This window comes from Orycteropus afer, unplaced genomic scaffold, assembly GCF_000298275.1.
Source record: "Orycteropus afer afer isolate SDZICR_OR568_19922 unplaced genomic scaffold, OryAfe1.0 scaffold00202, whole genome shotgun sequence".
NCBI lineage: Eukaryota > Metazoa > Chordata > Mammalia > Tubulidentata > Orycteropodidae > Orycteropus > Orycteropus afer.
In genome coordinates, this window is record NW_006921789.1 from 4,878,271 (window position 1) to 4,901,256 (window position 22,986).

Consider the following 22,986-nt stretch of genomic DNA (forward strand, 5'->3'; position numbering starts at 1 on the left):
ATATACTCTAATAGGAGCTCTGGTAGCATAGTGCCTAAGGCACTTGACTGCTAACCAGAAGGCTGGCAATTCAAACCCACCAGCCACTCCTCAGAAGGAAGGTTGGGCAATCTATTTCAGTAGTGATACCACCTCGGACACCCAAGAAGGGGTCATTATAGTTGGGGCCAATTCAACAGCACCTAATAACAACATATCCTAAAGAAGTGAGAGCTGGGACAAGAGCACACCCATGTTCATCACAGCACTATTTACAATAGCAAAAAGATGGAAACAACTTAGGTGCCCATCAAAAGAAGAATGAATAACCAAACTATGGTACGTACACACACTGGGATACTATGCAACCCTAAAGAATAATGTAGAATCTGCAAAACACCACATAATGTGGACGAACTTCAAGGACATTATGCTGAGTGAAATAAGTCAATCACAGAAGGACAGATATTGTATTAGTCTGTTATTGTACAAAGTCAAGGAAAGTTTTCCATATGGAAGGAAATTTTCTTTTTTGGTTACCAGGGGTGGGAGAGGAGGGGAGGGAACACTGCTAGATAGGTAGAGATAAGTATTGATTTGGGTCAAGGGAAGGGGAGTGTACCAAATGTGACTGATCAACACAGTGGCATTGTGGAAGAGGAAGACATAGATTCGTAGGAGGTACGGACAACAAAGATGAACCCTTTTGCACATACAGTACTGCATTGTCAGTGATAGCAAACATTGATATATAAGTGGATAGATGAGTGGACAGACTGAATGATTAGATATGTCTATGCAGGAACTGTGCCCATGACCATGCATAGGGTTCACAGACAATGTTTCTGCAAGTGTATTTGTGTGTTCTATAAGAATTTCTAGGTATATAGTAGAGCTGACAAGGGACAAGGTTGTAGTCACTTCTTGGCCACAGCCCACTACCCAGAGGGAGCAAGTAGTTGGACCTGTGGACTTGGGACCATGGTCAGAAGGGACATCAAGATTAATTGACAAAACATACTATGCATTATTCCACATCTTACTTTGATGAGTAGTAACTGGGATCTTAAAAGCTTGCAAGCAGCCATCTAGATGCAACAATGGCTCTCTCCTTATCCAGAGTGAAGAAAACCAAAGACAAATGGAAACAATTAGTCCAACTGACTGGTATGCCATGCAATCCTCAGCCTATATGATTATGAGACCAGGAGAAGTAGATGGTGCCCAGCTACCAATGTCAAACACTGGAGGGAGATCTATGTAGGAAATCCTGGAGAGAGTGGGAGAACAATGTGGAACAAAACCCCAAATCATCTAAGAAAAGGGGGGAGGCAGGTTTGCTGGTCTGATAGAGCCTGGTGGAACTCCTGAGGCTATGGTCCCTAGCTGCCCTTCAGGTCTATAATTAAACCCACTCCTGTGGCTTCCAGGCATTTACATTATGTAGATACACTCCTTGGAGAGATCAATCATGAGAGAATAGAAAGACTGTGTCTGCACAAGGAAATAGCTTGGGGGGCAGGAGTGCATGGGAGGGAAAGACACAGGGAAGAGGTAACTATGGGGAGGAAGTAGAAGGAGAATTGTTGCATTATGGGAGATTATAGCCAATGTCATGAGACAAGGTGTATGTGAACTGTTCTATGGAAGATGAATTTGCTCTGTAAACTTTCACTCAAATCACAATAGAATTAAAAAAAAAAAAAAATCTGTTCAATCAACCTTTAAAGGATCTGTGACTTTCCCCTATGTCAAGTGATTCTCAGATTTTCCTGGGAAATGAGTGGAGATGTTTGAGTGGAACATCCTGCAATGCATAAGACAGCAAAAAATGTAACTACCTAAGAGTACGTGCTTTACAGAAGTACTAAAAATAAAACCTGCTTTCATTCAATTAGACAGTTCAAAAGTATTAAATGGCTTTACTCTTTTATTCAGTTTTATTTTATTTCATGATCATTTCAGCAAACTGTTTAAATGAGTGTGTGTAGACTTGCTTGAAAATCTAATAACAGATATACTTTAGTTCTATTGATAAATTCATTCTATGATGCAAAGAACCAGGTTATCATATTCAGGCCTGCCTGTAGAGCTCATCACTCTTTTCTTCATTATCTCCTTCTTTGCCTATGTTTCAGGTTCTTGAGGTTTTGTTGGACTATATTTTGTTGTCCCTTTTTTATCCTAGGACTTTCTTCTATCCAAGTAGATATCAGCACATGGTACAACTTTGTGCTCTGATTTCCTTCACTCCTTGAAAGAAAGGTTAGGCAATCTACTTCCATAGAGATACAACCTCAGAAACCCAAGGAGGGATTGCTATGTGTCAGATCTGACTTGATGGCAGTGAATTTGGTATTTTGGTTTAGGAAGTAATAGAAGTCTCAGAGTGGTGCAAATGACTAACACACAGAGCTGCTAAGCAAAATGTTGGCAGTTCAAGTCCACTCAGAGGTGCCTCAGCGGAAAGACCTGACCAAAAAAAAAAAAAGAATCTGCCATTGAAAATTCTATGAAACACAGTTCTACTCTGTACTCTGATGTTCATCGGGTTGTCATGAGTCAAAATTGACCCAATGGCAACTGGTTCAACCAGTTAGGGAATGTAACAATGGGGTAGGTTCTGGCTACTCTCTCCATAAGATGCTGTTTTGCTGTGAATGAAATTATTTTCTATTTTGTATATCCTTCTTTCCAACAGTTTTACAATTTATATTGGCTCTAGAAACAGCTGGTGTAAACTAGGGAAAGCAAAATTAAGCTCAGGACTGCCTGTTTGTGTACAGCCAGAATCTCCAGTAGGTTTTATCCCTTTTTAGAATGTCCTAAAATGACATTCAGGAGCTCTGGTGGCGTAGTGCCTAAGACATTTGACTGCTAACCAGAAGGCTGGTGGTTCAAAACCACTAGCCACCTCAGAAGAAAGTTTGGGCAATCTACTTTCATAGAGATACCACCTCAGAAATCCAAGGAGGGGGTGCTAAGTGTTGGATCCAACTCAATGGCAGTGAGTTTGGTTTGGTTTAGAAGATGACATTCTTCCTTTTCTCCTATCTTTTCCCACCATTTGAGACCACTAGTAGTTGGATAAAGCTTTATGACCCTTTGCAAGGTTAGAGAAACAGACATTCTAGATTTTTGCTCCTACAGAAAAGGTAAGGATGAACTCTGTTAGAGAGGAAATGCTCTAAGGCTGAGGTCTCAACTGTCCTTCAGGAGAGAGTGATCTGCAGTGTAATGAGGCAGGAGACAGTTTGCAGCAGGAAAATTTCCTAAAGAATGCCCCAGAATGAACCCTTTAAGAATAAGTGCTAAAGAAAGCTTCTCTGATGCCTATCAGCCCCCATCCATGCTCTTCAGAGAGGCAATGCAGAACATAATTTAATTTGATGGTGGCCTATGATTCCAGTCATTCTCCAGAGAAGAGTTACACTGTTGGCTTCAGGCCAAGCCCATTATTGTTTTATCATTATTTATTGTTTCCTTTAGCATCAGATATTAGTTCTTTCATCTGGAAAAGGAGAAAAGTCAGTTTTAGGCTTTTTTTTTTCTTTTTTTCTCAAGATTTATAGAACATGCTTCTATTGAAACCGACCCTGATCTGACACTAGGTCATCACATGGCCTGGAATATTACCATGTTTAAAGACTTAAATGCCTTCTATTCGGCCCTTGCCCTTTGGTTTTCCCTTAGGAATGGTGCTAATATTTCAATTTACTATTTTTCTGTAGTCACTGCCTTGGTTTAGACTTGCCCATTGTCTCTCAGAGGACTTCTACAATGATCTCCCACCTCCAGTCACCCTTAGACACATCCTATACAAAATTGCCAAGGTTCTGCCTCTAAACCACAGACTTGCCTATTCCACTCTCTACTTAACAGTCTAAATTGGCTATCCATTGCCCACAAGTTAAAACTCATACTCCTTTATGTCTGCTTCCTCCCTTCCTTGCACCTGCTCCAAACTCAGCATAACAATACTGTTGACATTTCCCACTGTTTCTCTTCCTAAACTCTGCACCTGTGTTCAAGCCATATGCTATACCTAGAATGCTCATTCACTGGTCTATGCCAAAAAATTTGGAAGACAGTTACCAGGCCAACAAACTGAAAGATATCCATATTTATGCACATTCCAAAGAAAGGTTATCCAACAGACTGTGAAAATTATTGAATACCATTAATAGCACACACACACACACACACACAAAATCTCACTGTGCAAGTAAAATTTTGCTGAAGATAATTCAAAAATGGTTGCAGAATTTTATTGACAGGGAACTACCAAAAATTAAAACCAGATTCTGAACAAGACATGGACTAAGGTTTATCATTATTATTGTCAGATGGATCTTGGATGTTTACCTGTGTTTTATTGACTATGCAAAGTCATTCAAGTGTGTAAATCATAACAAATTATGGATATCATTGGGAAGAATGGGAATTTCAGAACACTTAATTATGCTCATGAAGAATCTGTATCTAAACCAAGAAGCAGTCATGTAAACATATCAAGATACTGCATGATTTAAAATCAGGCAAGGGGTGTGTCAGGACATTTCTTCTTTAGAAGAAAGAATAGACTTATTCAATCTGTATGCTGAGCAAATAATACAAGAAACTGAACTATATGAAGAAGAATGTGGCATCAGGATTGGAGGAAGATTTATTAACAACCTGTGATATGCAGATGATACAACCTTGCTTGATGAAAGAGAACTTGAAGCACTCACTGATGAAGATCACTACATGAAGTCTATAGCATTCAGTATGGATTACACCCTCACATAAAGAAAACAAAAATCCTCACAACTGAACCAATAAACAGCATCATGATAAATGAGAAAATATTGCAGTTGTCAAGGATTTCATTCTACTTGGATCCACAATCAACAACTATGGAAGCAGCAATCAAGAAGTCAAATATTGCAGTGCACTGGGCAAATCTGCTGCACAAGACCTCTTTAAAGTGTTAAAGAGCTAAGATGTCACTTTGAAGACTAAGGAGCACCTGACTCTCAAACCATGGTGATTTCAGTTGCCCCATATACATGTGAAAGCTGGGCAATGAATAAGGAAGACCACAGAAGAATTTATGCATATGAATTGTGGTGGTGGAGAAGAAGAAGGAACACATCTGTCTTGGAAAAAGTACAGCCAGAATGCCCCTTATAAGCCAGAAGGGCCAGACTTCATCTCTCATACTTTAGTCACATTGTCAGAAGGGACCAATCCCTGGAGAAAGATATCATGCTTGTAAAGTACAGGGTCAGCAAAGACAGGGAAGACATTCAAGGAGATAGACTGACACAGTGGCTGCAATGATGGGCTCAAGCATAGGAATGATTGTGAGGATGGTACAGGACCAGACTGTGTTTCGTTCTGTTGTAGGTGGGGTCGCTGTGAATCAAGACCAACTCGATGGTACTTGACAACAACAACATTCACTGTGATATAAGTATTTGTGTGCAAATTTACTTCCTCATTAGACTTTAAGAAGGAACCTTGGTGGTATAAGGTTCAGCAATGGGCTGTTATTGTTGTTGTTGTTTGCCATAGAGTTGGACCTGACTCATAGCGACTCCTCCTGGGTTTCCGAGGCAGTATCACTACGGAAGTAGATTGCTCAATCTTCCTTCCGACAGCAGTGGGCTGCTAACCATAAAATTGGTGGTTCAAACTCATCACCCATTTTCTGGGGGAAAAAGACCTGGTAATCTGTTCATGTAAAGATTTCCACCTAGGAAACTCTAGGAGAAGTTCTACCCTGTCTGATAGGGTTACTGTGACAGTGAATCAAAATGGACTACAACAACAACAAAGACTTCAAGGAGGAAAAAATGACTTATTTTTCTTAGAATCCCTATCTGTGTGAAATGAATGAATGCATGAAGTATGCAAATCTGAGTCTAATATAAAACACTTACTTATACCTCCTGTTGTATCTAGATGGCCTTATCAGGGTCCTGGTTCATCAGATCATCCTGTTCATTCCAGAGAGCAAGTAGGGTTTAACTATCAAGGAAAAAATAGTGACATATTTCATAACCTGTGCCTAGAACACAGACTAGCACACACCCTGTCAGGCTTCCAGTACTGGAGGCTGTCTCTGCACTGACACGAGCCTGAGAAGTCACAGCTCAGTAAAGGCTTCTTCCTCTCATGCATACCAGATCAACAGTACCTGAAATTTTAAAACCAGAGATTCACTCTACCAAAAATTCTCTGAATATTCCCTAATGTCTACAAGACAAAGGCTACATTCTGATGCCTGGAACCCAAATCCTACCATAATCTATCACCAATATAATTTTCTGTTTTTTTTTTTTTTCTCTCTTCTTCTACACAAACCCTGTCTCCTCTCAGATTCCACATTAATACTTCTCAAATTCAGTGCCTTTGAGTGTGATAGTCCCTGATGCCCTCCTAAAAAAAAAAAAAAAAACAACAAAAAGAAAACCTCCCTTTTATCTCAGCCACTTAAAAACAAAGTAACCATTCTTCAGATCTTAACACAGAATTAGTTACAGTCAAAAGTTATTATTTTCTCCATTAATATCCTATAGCTTTTATGATCTACATTTCTTAACTAACATTACATACTTAGCATTTGCATAGTTCTTTATGATTATAAAAGTAACTTATGTTTCGGTTACTTTCTTCAAATATGGATATCAGGAGAACTTGTTTAGATGGAATGGTCAGGGAAAGCCTCACTGAAGAGGCGATCAGTGTGTAAAACAAAGCCTAAAATCCCAGATGTTGAGAAGGATCAGCAAAATGAAAAATTGAAAGAGGAATCACATACACAAATGCCCGCAGGTAGGAAAATTCTTATTGGCTTTGAGACTGAAATAAGCCACACCTGACCAGGGGATAATGAGAAAAGGATTGCAGAAGAAAACAGAGGGAAGCCTATTCAGACACTTGTGGGCCAAGGAGGAATTTGGATTTTATTTGAGGTAATTCATATTTTTTAAAAAGAGCACTGTGGGTGGTTTTTAGAAAATATGTAAGTCTACAAAAAGATGCTTCTTTTGTGTGTGTGAATTTGTTACTGCAGTTTTTAAAAATATATTCTCTTTAGTATTAGTGTGCATTATATTAAAAAAGATATATATTTTGCATCAATATTAATTCATCTAAAATTAATGGGACATATATGCATATGTTTTTGAGCTTTTTTATATACAGGAGGAAACAATTTCTGATAACTATAATGATAATATAGAAGGATTCTGTCATTAGAAGTCTCCAATAGACAAACTTCTAAAAAGTGCCTATACTCTTCCTTAAAAAATTGGAAATAGAAATATCATATGATCCAGCAATCCCACTACTAAGTACATATCCTAGAGAAATAAGAGCCATGACACAAACAGATACAAACATACCCAAGTTCATCACAGCATTATTCTCAACAGCAAAAAAAAAATGAAACTACCTAAGTGTCCAGCAACAGAAGAATGGATAAACAAACTATGGTACCTATGATGGAATACTACGCAACATTAATAAATAACGATTGAATCTGCAAAACACCTCATAACATGGATGAACCTAGAGGACATTTTGGGAACTCTGGTAGCATAGTGCCTAAGGCACTGACTGCTAACCAGAAGGTTGGCAGTTCAAACCCACCAGCCACTCCTTGGAAGGAAGATGGGGCAATCTACTTCCATAGTAATACTGCCTCGGAAACCCAAGGACAGGTCGTTATGAATCGGGTCCAACTTGATGGCACATAACAACAACAACAACAGAGGACATTTTGCTGAGTGAAATTAGCCAATCACAAATGAGCAAATATTGTATGAGACCACTATTGTAAAAAGTCAAGACAAAGTTTACACATAGAAAGAAACATTCTTTGAAGGTTACCAGGGATGCAAGGGAAAAGGAGGGTAAATCACTAATGGAAGAGTAGACGCATATTAACTTGAGTAAAGTAGGAGGTCAGCACAAAATCATCAAGGTGAGGGAGTTCACTGGGAGGAGCAGAGAAGTTAAAGGCAACAAAGGTAAATATGTTTTCACCAAATAAAACTTATTTTTAAAAAATGAAAAAAAAAAACAAGGTAAATACTATTACCTACTCAATCCTGTAATAACAGTAATAACAACAATCTATGAGCAAAACCATAGATAGATACACAAACTGAACAGAGTTGAAAAGGAAAATAAGACTACATTCATGACTGTATATATAGGTTTGACAGAGGATATTTCTACATAAGTATTTACATATGCGAAGTGAGAATGGCCAGACTTTATCTTACCTACTTTGGTCATGTTGTCAGAAGGGACCATTCTCTGGAGAAGGATGTTGTGTTAGACTGGGTTCTCTAGAGAAACAAAACCAGTAAAGCTGAGAGAGAGAGAGAGATTTATCTTAGGAAAATGGCTCACACACTTAAGAAGCTGGCAAGTCCAAAGTTCCTGGATCAAACGTCAAGCTGGAGGCTTTTCCACATCAAGCTGGAGGCTTTTCCTGACTCTTGCAGCCACAAGGGCTAAGGAGCTCAGAGCTGGCAGACAGTACACTGGCTGTTGACTCCAACAAATGACGAATAAGGGCTAAGGAGCTCAGAGCTGGCAGGCAGTACACTGGCTGTTGACTCCAACAAATGACGAATCCAAGATCTCCAGGCCGAATGGTGGATTGTTCACTCGTGGACAGTTGTAGGAAGCACAACAGAATCCCGATGCACAGCAGAATGTCTCCTCTCCCAAGATGTCCACAGATATACTGGAAGAAGGCCACACCCCTAGGGAAAGTCCCTTTCAACAGATTGGCCACTCAAAACATAGTCATCTGATCCCATCATGGAAACAACCACACCACAACAGCTCAAACCACACAGAATTGTGGTACAACCAAGTTGACACACAACTCCAACTATCACAGATGTCATGCTTGGTAAACAAAAATGGGGAAGGCTCTCAACAAGATGAATTGACACAGTGGCTGCAACAATGGGCTCGGATACAGTAGGGATTGTGAAGTTGACACAGGACCGGGTAGTGTTTTGTTCTGCTGTACATAGGGTCGCTATGAGTCAGAGATGACTTGATGGCATCTAACAACAACAACAACAATTTACATATGCTGTGAATAAATCCATAAATATAGTAAACCATTCAGAAACAAAGTTATGAAAACTTCTTAGCCATAACCAAACACCTTGAGGGAATGAGGCACTGTCTCTGGGGGCTCAGGACCATAGTCTCAGGGGATATCAGGGTCAATTGGCATAACATATTCCACAGAGACAATGTTCTACATCTTACTTTGGTGAGTAGCCACTAGGGTATTAAAATCTTGTGAGCAGCCATCTAAGGTACAACTATTGGTCTCTCCTCATCCAGGAAAGATAAAGAAAATCCAAGATGCATAGAATTAATTAATCCAAAGGAGTAATGGACCATGTGAACCCCAGCTTCCATGACCCTGAGAACAGAAGAAGTAGATGGTGGCCAGCTATGACTACCTACCACTCTGAAATGAATCACAATAAGAAATTCTGGATAGTGTGGGAAAACAATGTGGAACAAAACTCAAAAATTAAAGAAAAAAGACCAGACTTACTGGTCTGATCGAGACTGGTGAAACTCCCAAGACTATGGTCTTTAGAAACATTTCAAGTCTGGAAGTAAACTCACCCCCAAGGCTCAACTTTCAACCAAATGGCAGACCTATAAGGTGATCAGTAACACCGGGAGGAGGGGAGGTACTCACTCCTTAGCACAAGCAACCATACTAGATAAAAAGGGCAGTGTTTTCCCAGGGATAAAGCTTAGAAGGCAGAAAGAGATAAGAAAGAATGAGGAAAGGAAAAGGTAAACACAGGGAGGAAGTGGGAAGAGTGTTGTCACAAAACAAAATGTGCATGAACTGTTGAATGGAAAACCAATATGCTCTGTAAACTTTCACTCAAATTACAATAAAAAGTTAAAAATTAAAATAAATGAAAAATAAAAAGTGCCTATGCCAGTTACATAAATAAAATAGCTGAATATAAAGACCGTAAGATTATCCTTGAACTCTTGGGAGGGATCAATTTCTTGTTGTGAAAGGGAAAAGAGAGAACTTAAACAGGTTGAAAAGACAATCATGACACTGACTAATGGCAAGAAAAGAGGACCAATGGAGAACAATTAAAGAATCTGGGGTTAATTTAATTAACTAAGGGAGCTCTGGTAGCATAGTGGCTAAGGCACTTGACTGCTAACCAGAAGGCTGGCGGTTCAAACCCACCAGCCACTCCTCAGAAGAAAGATGAGGCAATCTACTTCCATAGTGTTACTGCCTCGGAAAACCAAGGAGGGGTCGCTATGAGTTGGGGCCTACTCGACGGCACATAACAACAACAACAAGGGAAGAGAAGATTAATACATTCCTGTGAGAATATTTAGAATTTCTATTCAGAGGACAAGGAACCCCGAAGGTGCAATGGTTAAGCGCTCAGCTGGTGGTTCGAATCCACTAGCCATTCAAAACCTGGCACTCTGCTCCCATAAAGGAAGCCTAGAAAATCCTATGGGGCAGTTCTACTCTGTCCTATAGGGTCACTACAAACTGGAATAAACTACACAGCATACATTAACAACATTCAAAAGATAAGGGTCTAGTTGGGTTGCATTAACACTGGAGAAACTAAAGCCAACAGACTAAAACTGCAAAAGATCCTATTTATTGCTACAAAAATCAAGAGTAAGTGAGGAAAGCAGAGCAATGTCCTTCTCTGGAGGTCTTTAAAATAGAATAGATTCTCATCAGTCTCATTTGAAAGGTTTAAGTGTGATCCTGCCTAAAGGCAAGGTGAAGAACAGAATGACATTTCAAGGTCCCAGCCAGCCAGCCTGATGAGACCACACAGCTGATTGTATGCTGTGGTTTTCTTTTGTTTACCCATATCTTATTGTTTTACACCACCATGTGGCCACACTGAGTAGAAATGCTATAAATTTTCAATCTGAGCATAGGCCTTGAGAAGTATCAATGGTATATTCTCATACTGTTATAATTGCACAGTCTGTTTAGAAATATTGTCTGTAAAATCACTTGATTTGAATATACCTTGATCCTTTTATGGTATTAATTTGGAAAACACTGGTACCTAGCTTATTAATAAGGATAAATTGAATTCTTTTATTATGAGTTTGCCATTCTATGGGAATAGGATTTGATTACCAATAAACTGAGTTCATAACATAAAAACCTTTATATGCATATATATTTTAAAGCCAGATGCTGACCCTTTTACATTTAGCATGACTATTGGTAAATTGGGAGCTCTGGTAGCATAGCGCCGAAGGCATTTGACTGCTAACCAGGAGGCTAGGGTTCAAACCCACCAACCACTCCTTGGAAGAAAGTTTGGGCAATCTTCTGTAGTGATACCTCCTCGATCTGACTCGACGGGACTGAGATTTTTTTTTTTTAAGGTAAATTAAAGGTGACTTCAGAAAGAATTTTGTAAAATGAACTCACAAGTATTAAGAATAAATAAATAAATACACCTTGTCACCATTGAGTTGATTCTAACTCATAGTAAAGTAGTAGGAAATTTGTTTGCAGGGAAACAATAACTGTTGACACAAAACTGAAGGCATCATGTTAAAAATAATTTTAGATACAGCACATTGGGCCGGGCTTTCTGTAAGCTTTTCTCTTTAATTTGTGTAATAAATACTACCAAACAAAACAAACTCACTGCTGTTGAATCAGATCTGACTTATAGTGACCACTACTTGGGTTTCCGAGATGGTATCACTATGGCAGTAGATTGCCCAATCTTCCTTCTGAGGAGTGGCTGATGAATTTGAACCACCAGCCTTCTGCTTAGCAGTCAAATGCCTTAGGCATTACACTACCAGCAACATCTATTATAATTTATGAAGCTCTCTTATGAGCTAAATGTTGCACTGGATCCCATATAGGACAAATTAAGTTGACAAAGCCCACCCTGAGACTCTATCAGCATACTGCCTCCACAACAAAAGCATTCTGTTAAACATGGAAAGTAGGATAGCCCCAAGGCCAGAGTTCTTGTGTTAGAATTCTAGCAAGGAATGGAGCTCTATAAGCCTCAGGCCCTTCTCTCTAATGTAGGGTTTAAATAATTTTTTGAATTTAAATAAATAAATAAATACAGTATTGTCATTAATAAGCTCAACAAATATTGTACGATTGGAATGCCAGACACTGCTGTAGGTGCTAGGGGTAGAGTAGTGAATAAAACAGATCAAGAAAAAAGCTTTACCCTCAGAGAGCTTCTTGTTGTTAAGAGACACTGAGTCTATTCCGTTCAGACTAATAGCAACCCCACTTGCAACAGAACAAAACACTGCTTAGTCCTGTGCCATTCTCACAATTGTTTCTATGTTTGAGCCCATTGTTGCAGCCTTTGTCAATCCATCTTGTTGAAGATCTTCCTCTTTTTCACTGACCCTCTACTTTACTAAGCACGGTGTCCTTCTCCAGGCACTGGTCTCTCCTGATAGCATGTCCAAAGTTCATGAGCCAAATCTCACCATCTTTGCTTCTAAGGAGCATTCCACCTATACTTCTTCCAAGATAGATTTATTCTTTCTTCCGGAAGTCCATGGTATATTCAATATTCTTTGCCAACACTATAATTCAACGGCATCAATTCTTCTTGATTTTCTTCATTCGTTGTCCAGCTATTGCATACATATGAGGCAATTTTTTTCAGCAGTAGATTACTTAGTCTTTCTTCCTAGTCCGTCTTACTCCGAAAGCTCTGCTGAAACCTATCCTTCATGGGTGATCCTGCTAACATTTGAAATACCTATGGCACAGTTTCCAGCATGACAGCAACACGCAAGCCACCACAGTATGACAAACTGATAGACAAGTAGTAGTCACAGAGCTTACAATGTAATAAAGAGTGAGAGAGTAAATATTTTATGTTTTAGAAGCGATAGGCTCTCTGTTGCAACTATTATTAGGCCCTGCCGTTGTAGCACATAAGCTATCATAAATCGTGCATAAAACCAAACTCACTGCCATCGAGGCCATTAAACCATACATAAATGGATGGCCATAGTTGTGTTCCATTAAAACTTTATTTACAAATTTTCTTTACAGAAAGAGGTGACAGACCATAGTTGGTCTACTGAACTACAGTCAAACAAGAAGCAATAGACATCACGAAAACTAACAAAATAAAGTAAATTTTGTTTTAGATGTTGGTAAGTACTATGGATGAAGTAAAGCAAAGAAGAACATAGTTAGTATTGAAGTTGTCAGGGTCATTGTCACTGAGAAACTGACACATGACAAAGACCTGAAAGAGGCAAGCAACAGAGTCAAGGGGATATCTAAGGAAAGAACATTCCAGAAGAGGGATTATCAAGGGCAAAATCCAAGAAGCAATAATGTGCCTGCTCTTTGTGAAGAACAGCAGAATAGACAGTTTGGCTGGAGCAGAGGGAGTTAAGGAAGCAATAGTAGGAAATGAGGTCAGAAAAGTAATATGTGGCCAGGTGATATAGAGCTTAAATTTCATTTTACACTGAAAGAAATCAGAGTTTTTAAGGTTTTAAGAACAGGAGCGACTTGCTCTGTTTAATTTTAATAGAATCATTCTGACTGCTCTGTTGAGAATGGAGTGATGAGGAAGCAGGTAGTCCAGTTTGGAGGCTATTGCATTAAACCAGGTGATAGATGATGAACCAGGTAGTAATGCTGGAGGTGGTAAGAAATGGTAGCATTCTGATATAGGTTAAAGGTAACCAGACCAGGATTTTATCTTGGTTTGGATAGATAATTGAAGAAATAGAGAGGAATATTGATGACTCCAAAGCCTTTTACCTAAGAAACCAAATCAATGGGGAATACTATTGGAGGTTGAGAGGGAGAGTAAGATGATTCTTAATTAAGGAAATGTTAAGTTTGAGACACCTATTAGGAAAGATGTTGAGAAAACAGGTTCTACTGGAAGTTTGGAGAATTGGGAAGAGGTTTGAACTCAAGGTATAAATGTAAGAATTCTCAACATATAGATTTAGTTAAAGCCATGAAGCTAGTGAGACCACCAAAGGAGTGAGTATAGAAAGAAAGGGAATATAGAAAGAAAGACCAAAGAATTGAGCCCTGGAGCACTCCAAATTAGAAGCCAGGGAATGAGAAGATAGAAACTAGCAAAGGGGAATGAAGAGAGCAACCAATAAGATAGGAAGGAAACTGGAAAGAGTAGGGTTGTAAAAGCCACATGGAAAAGTGTAGAACGGGAAGGGAAGGAGTTATTGCATCACTTGTGTCTGAGAGTACATGTAAAATGAAGATTGAAATTGAATCATTGCATTTAGCAACATGGAGACCATTAGTAGCATTGACAAGAGCTTTTTCAGAAAAGTGGTAGGAATGAGAGCCCTAGTAGAGTTGAGTTCAAGAAAGAATAGGAAGACAGAAATTAGAGTCAGGAAGTACAAACAGGTTTCTCAAGCAGTGATTTTGTAAAGAAAGGAAAACTACTTGAGGTAGATGTTACTGAAGAAAGGCTTTTTGAGGTGTGCTGTAATGGTAGGAACTCTGGTGGTGTAGTACCTAAAGCATTTGACTGCTAATCAGAAGTCTGGCAGTTGAAACCCACCAGCCACTCCTTGGAAGAAAGACTGGGCAATCTACTTCCATAGTGATACCACCTCAGTAAACCAAGGAGGGTTTGGTGGTTGGTACATAAATTTGAATAATCATAGTATTAAATGGTCTTCCTTGTAGGCATATGGATATTATTCTATCACTGACAGCATTGCACTTCAGGAGATATCTTGAAACATCCTTTGAGATGGTGCATGTCATGCCATTCCTCTTCAAATTGTCATTCCCAGCTGCCAAAGGGGCAGGAAGGCTGCATCTTCCAACCTCCTCTAACCCCACAAGAGGAAGACAGAATCACCAGCAAGAGCTCAAGGCCTATTCCTGTGAGGTCAGACATGCTGCCTCACTCCACCCTTTCATCAACCCTAACACCAACTGTCCCTCCCTCAGCACCCACCACCTCTGTGCTCAGTTCAATAGTTCACTGCAGTGGCCACACAGAACTCAGATTATGGGGTTTATTAGGGAAGGACCAGGCTACAATTCAAGTTCAGGAAAAAGGCTCAGTCTTTCTTAGCCCACTGCCTCTCAACCAACAGTCTACACTGCACCAACATCATAGATCATATGATCATCTGATTCAAAATGGCCAAAACTGGTCAATTTCAGCTCACTAATACCTAGGATATCAATCTTTATGTGTTCCATTTCATTTTTGACAACTTCAAATTTCCCTAGATTCATACTTCGTACATTCCATGTTCCGATTATTAATGGATGTTTGCAGTTGTTTCTCCTCAAATTGAGTCATGCCACGTCAGCAAATGGAGGTCCCAAAAGCTTAACTTTATCCATATCATTAAGGTTGGTTCTACTCTGATGATGCAGCTTTTTCCCACTCGTATTATGAGTGCCTACCAATATAAGAGGCTGGTCTTCCTGCACTGTATTGGACAATGTTTCAGGGCTATTCATAAAGTTGCACAGTAATGTATCAGACAGTGTGTCTCTGCTATTCATAAGGTTTTCTCTGGCCAATTCTTTGAGAAGTGGATGGCCTCTTCCTTCCTCCTAGTCTGTCTCAGTCTGTAAGCTAGGTTGAAACCTGTGCACTATGTACAACACAGCTGGCATTTGAAACACTGGTGGCACAGCCTCAAGCCTCATAGCAACACACAAGCCACCACAGTACAAAAAAACTGACAGACAAGCTTTTCTCCCTTAGCTATTTGAAATTTCTCCACCCTCCCCTTACCTGCATCCTGCAACTTTGTCATCCCTGTCTTTTCTCCCCATTCCTGACTCTTGGCTGTGGGGCCTATCTCCCTCCTCTTACCTGGATCTTGCACCTCTGTCTCGTCCCTGGCTTTTGCCCCTCTTCCCATGCCTGTGGTGTTTAGTACTTAATAAAAACCCCAAACTGGCATGTGCTCAGCCTTTAATTGACAATTAAGAGACTTGCTGGGTGATGCAAATAGTTAAGCACCCATCTGCCTACCAGCCAAAAGGTTGGTAATTCAAACCCACCCAGGAGCATCTTGGAAAACAAGCTTGGAAGTCTGCTTTCTAAAGGTCACAGCCTTGAAAACCCTATGGAATAGTTCAGAAGGGGTCATCATGAGTCAGGCTCGACTTAGTGACAATTAACAACAGCAACAAGAAGCTAAGGTGATCTTACAGTTTTACTGCAACTTCAACATTCTGCCAATTATTGATACTAACTTGCATACCATAATGATAAGGTGTAGGCAGATGTAACTTTGAGACACAATGTCTGGCACCTAAAATATTGGTTTAAAGTTAAACAAAGATACCTGAGGAAGGGTGGGAAGAATGATGTTAAAGTCTGTTCATGCAGTGAGTCTGTCAGGTTCTGTATTGTACATGGTACTTGACTCATTGTAGATGCTCAACAGGTTAGTTTGTTAATTATCTTTGTTTCTTTATAAACACAGTGTAATGAGAGACCCTTTTCTCTTGCCTCAGAAATATCTCATGGTATAATGTTATTTCCACACTCTTTTAATAATCTTCCACTAAGTTTTACCAAGGAGGGGTCACTATGAGTCAGGTCCAATTCAACAGCACAAAACAACTACAACAAGTTTTACTGATTATAAAGGCTGAGATACAAGCCAGAACTATGATAAACCAAAAAAAAAAAACAAAAAACCTCACTGCCATGAAGTTGGATCCGACTCATAGCTACCCCTCCTTGGGTTTCTGAGGTGGCATCACTATGGAAGTAGATTGCCCAACCTTCCTTCTGAGGAGTGGCTGGTGGTTTTGGACCACCAGCCTTCTGGTTAGCAGTCAAATGCCTTAGGCACTATGCCACCAGAGCTCCTAGAAAATATATCTCAAACCATGCATCTTTATGATGCCATATTTAGCTATTTAATAGTTGTGTTCTTCTGCAGTTATAATAATTATGCTTGACTGAGGCATGATACGTAACAAATTTCAATTAATCTTAATTATTCATTTGTTTCAATATAAATTTGGAAATATGTTTCCTTGGAAAAAGACCTGAGCCCCTAAGTGTCATAAAATCATACTTGAGAATGTAGTAAACCATTTGATAGCATATTTTTACAGAAAATAAAAAAAAAACTTTCAAAAAACACTAATAAATATGCTGAAATTTCTAGTTTTATAATGACCTCAAACCCAAATAATCAAAAACAAAAATGCAATACAGTCCTAGAAACCCACTTTGGTGATTTATCTCTTGTTCTCTCACAATTATTCCAATCCAAGGATGGCAATCACTAACATTATAGTAAATCTTTCAGTTTAGCTTTTACTGAACTCAAACCACTGTGTCTTTAATCCAGAATTATTCTTTTACTTTTTTTTTCTGCATGTTTTGAAATTCTAAAGTTTCTTTCAAACACTTTACAGTAATTTTGGTGCAATGTGTTGCGTTGTCCCTGAAGAGAACACAATGGACTGAAATTATCTAGTGGGACCTGGGACTGAAATGTATGGAAGCTGGCATCTGATTAACAACAACAACAACAACAACAACAAAAACCCACAGCCCAGGAGTCAATTTCCACTTGTAGTAACCCTATAGGACAGAGTAGAACTGCCCCCATAAGGTTTTCAAAGCTGTAGATCTATACCAAAACATACTTCCTCATTTTTCTCCTGCAAGAGGCTAGTGGATTCAAACTACTCATCTTTTGGTTAGCAGCCAAATGTTTTAACCACTGTCCCACCAGAGCTTCTAGGCATGTGATTAAGGGCTAACTGATATACTAATACTCCCCGTAAGTCACTCAACCTAATAATTTATTTAACTCAACATTCAACAAACTCTTCTAACTCTAGCATACCATGTGTTGTTTAAAATAAAGTCTTATTGGAATGCAGCCAACTCTTTTGTTTACAGGTTATCTGTAGCTGCTTTAACAAAGTAGATTTAAGTAGTCACAGCAGAGACTGCATTTACTATCTGACCCTTTATATGAAAAAATTGGCAATCCTTCTTTTAACTAGTGGCTGTTGTCCTTGGCAACCAGTATCTTTTGAACCATGCCTACGGTAGGAGAAATGAAAGTTTTGAACCCATTTGTCACCTACGAATTCACAAAGTCTATAGATTCAGGTGGTGCAGTGCCTAAGGAAACTCACCATTACCTAGAAGTTTGGTGGTTCAAATCCACCCATAGCTTCACAGAAGGAAAATGGAGCAATCTACTTCCATAAAGATTTACCACCTTGGAAACCCAAAGAGGGTCGCTATGAGTCAGAATCACCTTGACAGCAGTGGGTTATTTTATAGATTTAGGTGTCTTGTACTTCGAGTAGGAGCTCCTTAGGCATTCTGTAGTGCCTAAGGCATTTGACTGCTAACCAGAAGACTGGTGGTTCAAACCACCAGCCACTCCTCAGAAGGAAGGTTTGGGCAATCTACTTCCGTAGTGATATGGCCTCGGAAACCCAAGGAGGGGTTGCTATGAGTCTGAGCCAGCTAGATGGCAATGAGTTTGGTTTGGTTTGGTACTTTGAATGAAATTTTTACATTTTCAATAATTTCTTAAATTCAGAATTTAATTAGTGAATTTCTTAGGTCACAAACATCTATATGTCATATAGACTTCTTTGTTCAGGTTGTCATGGCAGGAAAATGTTTCCAAATGTTTCTATCAAAATGCAAATGTTTTACAACAACAGTGAGATATATCTCACTCCAGCAATAATACCAAAGTTCAACAAGACAGAAAATAACAAATGATGGCAAGAGTGTGGAGAGATTGGAACTCTCATACACTGGGACTATAAAATGGTACAGCCAGTGTGGAAAATGGTATGGCATTTCCTTAAAAAAAAATTGAAAATAGAAATACTATTTGATCTGGCAATTCCATTACTAGGAATATATCCTAAAGAAGTGAAAGCCAGGACATGAATAGACATATTCATACCTATGTTCATCGCATCAAAATTCACCATAGCAAAGAGATGGAAACACCTAAATGGGCAGATGAATGTATAACCAAACTATAGTACATAAACACAACGGAATACTATGCAACATTAAAGAATAATAAAGAATGCACAAATCAACTCACAACATGGATGAATTTGGAGAACATTATGCCAAGTGAAATATGTCAGTCACAGAAGGACAAATATTTTATGAGTCTGTGATTATAAAAATTCAAGGAAAGGTTTACACAGGGAAGGAAATTCCCTTTTTCAGTTACCTGCATGGGAGGGAAGGGAGGGGGTTATTTCTAACTAGTTGGGGGCCACATGTTGATTTGGATGAGGGGTGGGGTAGTATGGCAAGAATGTATGACCAGCACAATGACAATGGGGAAAAGGAGGATACAGAAATGTACACAAATGTTATAGATAACAGAGGCAAATACTATTACATGCACAATACTGCATTACCAGTGGCAGCAAACACTAGGCCATGGGTAAATGCATAGACAGGTGAGAAGGTCAGGTAGGAGTTGGCAAACTGGAATATACCCAAGACCAAGGATAGATTTGGCTGAAGATAGTCTTTGTACTTCTGCTATAAAATTATCCACATACATTACAGAAGTAACAGAGGACAAGGTTGGAGTAGCTTCTCAGAGACAACCAAACACCCTGAGGGAGAGAATCACTGGGTCTACGGGCTCCGGACCATGGTCTCAGGGGACATCATGTTCAATTGGCACAAGATAATACATAAAGATCATGTTCTACATACTCTTTTGGTGAGTAGTGACTGGGCTCTTAAAAACTTTCAAGCCGTCATCTAAGATGCACTATTGGTCTCCCTTTGTCTGGAGCAAAGAAGAGTGAAGAAATTCAAAGTCATTTGCAAACAATAAGTCCAGGGATATGATGGACCACAGGGACCTCAGCCTTCATAGCTCTAAGACCAGAAGACCTAGATGGTATCCAGCTATCAATGCCAACCACTCAGAAAGGGATCAAATTTAGAGATTCTGGTTAAAGTGGGAGGAAAATTGTGGAACACAATTCAAAAACACAAAAATGACCAGAATTACTGGTTGGCTAGAGATTGGTAGAACCCCTGAGACTATGGCCTTTGGTTATTCTTTGGGCTTGGAAATGGAATCACATCCATGGACTAGCTCTCAGCCCAAAAGTAGAAAGATCTACAAGCAGAGTATCTGCCCCAGGGAGATGCACCAACCTACCCTAGGGAAATGCACCACTTAGATCAATCAGCCACAAGTTGTCAGAGGGGCAGTGTTCAGATAGAGGTAAAGCCAGACAAACAGGAGTGCATAGACAAGAAAGCTTCAGGGAAAGGAGTAGTGAAGAGGGGAGAGGGGAGGAGAGCTTTTCATAGTTGGGGATTGTAATCGGGGCAAAAAAAATGCAAATGTTTCAAATGTATTTTCATCTTTCTCTAATCCATATAATTTTTATAGCATTTTCTACCCCATACCTATATACATAACATCAAAATCTCCTATTTCTGATAGCAATAATAGTTGCAAACTTGAAAAATCAATACTGCTGAATTATACATGTAGAAGCTGCTGAATTGGTGAATGTTTTATTGTATATATTTTTACCACAATAAAGAAAATTTAAAATTTTTTAAAGAAAAGAAAATTTCCTATTTCTCATTATTTTGTCATAAAATTAAGACTTGGGAAGATATAAAAGAGTCTTAAAAGAGTAGTTATTATTATTATTTAGATTATTGTTATTTATTTTGAAATCTCAGTGAACAGTTTCTTTTCAATACTACCTAACCCTCCTCTCTCTCTCTCTATATATATATATAGATAGATAGATAGATAGATATAGATATAGATATAGATATGGCTGAATAATCCTCCAAATGGTGGTATTTGTTTCCATTGTTAATTTTTAAAGTCTTTATTTTTGTCTGTCCTCAGCAAGAATCTAAACATTTAATTCTTTCAACAGGGTGCTATAGTGAGCTTATAGCTGCTGTGCCTTAGATAGCCTGTACTAGGGAAGGAAAATTCCTAATTCAATTTACAATGATGTCAAGAAACAATGCATATCTGCAGGCAAAGATAAGAAAAACATTCAGGGATACACAGTGATAGCTCCACTTCAATAAATAAATTTTTGGTACTAGTGATTATGTACACAGGATTATTATATGTTTAATTGGCTAACGTGACAATTTGGAATTACTTGTAGTCACATTTAATTGGATTTGGAATCTCTAGAGAAAAGAAATATAGAGGCCTAGCAAAGAAACAGTCATAAAAGTAAACTGTTTTTCCAAAGGGTACTAAGCAATGAATTAATATCCATTGCACAATAGTTTTTAATATCCCCTCAGCTTAATAAGACTAATTCAGTGGTTATACTGACTAGATACCAAAACCAATTCAATTAGACACAAAGATTGAGGGAGTGGGAAAGTTAGTTGAAGTGGAGATTTTTTATTTTCAATTTTTAGGAAGCTAATTTAAACAAAGATGGGTAATCTTTAACTCAGCTAAGGCCTGAGATATGCTTAAATACCAGTATAATAGTTATCTATATACATGTGCTATCCACCACCCTTTGTCAGTTTGACAAACTGTGGTGGCTTGTGCGTTGCTATAATGCTGGAAGTTATGCCACTAATATTTCAAATACCAGCAGGGTTACCCATAGTGAATAGGTTTCAGGGAAGCTTCCAGACTAAGATAGGCTAGGAAGAAAGACCTGGTAATCTACCTCCAAACATTAGCCAATGAAAACCATATGGTTCATAAGAGAATATTATCTGATAATAGTGGTAGAAGATGAGCTGCCAGGGTTGGAAATACTCAAAATACACAGTGACAACAACAAAGGACTCCAGAATATCAATGACCATGTAGATGGCGCAGAACAGGGCAATGTTCGTTATCATGTACATGGAGTCGTCATGAGTCAGACAGCAACTAACAACATGTTCTATGCTAGGTTTGAAGCCATTTCAGAGTACATAAAATATACATTATAAATGTTTTGAAGCTTAATAAGAGGTAACCAAACGAAAGCATTCTCTTGTTTATTCTTATACTGTACAAACAGAAAACCATCCAGAAGAAAAATGACTTGTTGCTTCTCTCCTACAGTATTAGTTTAGCTCCAAACAAAACAACTTCTACATTCTAAAATATGCTTCATGCTTTGCTTAATATAAGTCTAGTAAAAATTATACATTGCAAAAACTTCTTATTCTATTCTTTCAAACCTATACATTTGTTTAAAAAAGAAAACTCTGTCCTTGTCCTTAGGAGTGCCATGATTGCTGACTACATGTTCTGGCTCTGTGGAGGAAGGGAGCAGTGTGTAAGCAAGCTCATCAAACTGTATTGGCAGGTAAAAATTGATGCCCCAACTAGGAAGGAGGAGTTCATCTCATTTTTAGAAACAAAATGAAGGATTGGTGCTTAAAAGACTGTTGAAAAGGTACCTCTGGGCATATCAATCAGAAGGACACTACGCAGTAGGAATGTACTTATAATGAAGTAGTTTTCTCAGACTAAATTTAAAGGCAAAACTCATGGTTGTTAACCCTTGGCCCACACTTCAGTTTTACAACTCCATATAAATTTTGGGCATCCCAAGAATTATTTTTCCAGGCACACTACTACAATAACATGATCGTTTAAAATCTGAACATTATATTTTCATAGATTCCTGTTGATCTGTGACCATTTAAAGCAGATTCTAGAAGTAATATCAATTATATATCATAAAAAATGGAAAGATTAGTTATATTTATAGGGTATCACCTAGTATTTAAAACAATTGACCAATTACAAACTGCATAATAAGAAGTCATACCATTAGTCAATTAGATGCCAAGAACAGAATCATAATTTATGAGAATTTTAAGGAGAACTTAGAATTTACTACTTTAATTTCCTTTTCAACAAATCTACTCCCCTATCCAGTTTAACAACTAACACCCCAAGTTAACAATAAGTTTCTGC

The 22,986-nt window shown here is 38.6% G+C and overlaps 1 protein-coding gene across 1 annotated transcript in view; it reads left to right on the plus strand.

Moving 5' to 3' along the window:
* The window catches only part of SPATA16 (spermatogenesis associated 16), a 452,504-nt gene that overhangs the window by 257,529 nt on the left and 171,989 nt on the right, over positions 1–22,986 (plus strand). Inside the window, exon 7 of the mRNA XM_007948101.2 lies at positions 22,285–22,369. Within this exon, the coding sequence (XP_007946292.2) occupies positions 22,285–22,369 (85 nt within the window). The remainder of the gene's footprint in view (positions 1–22,284; positions 22,370–22,986) is intronic.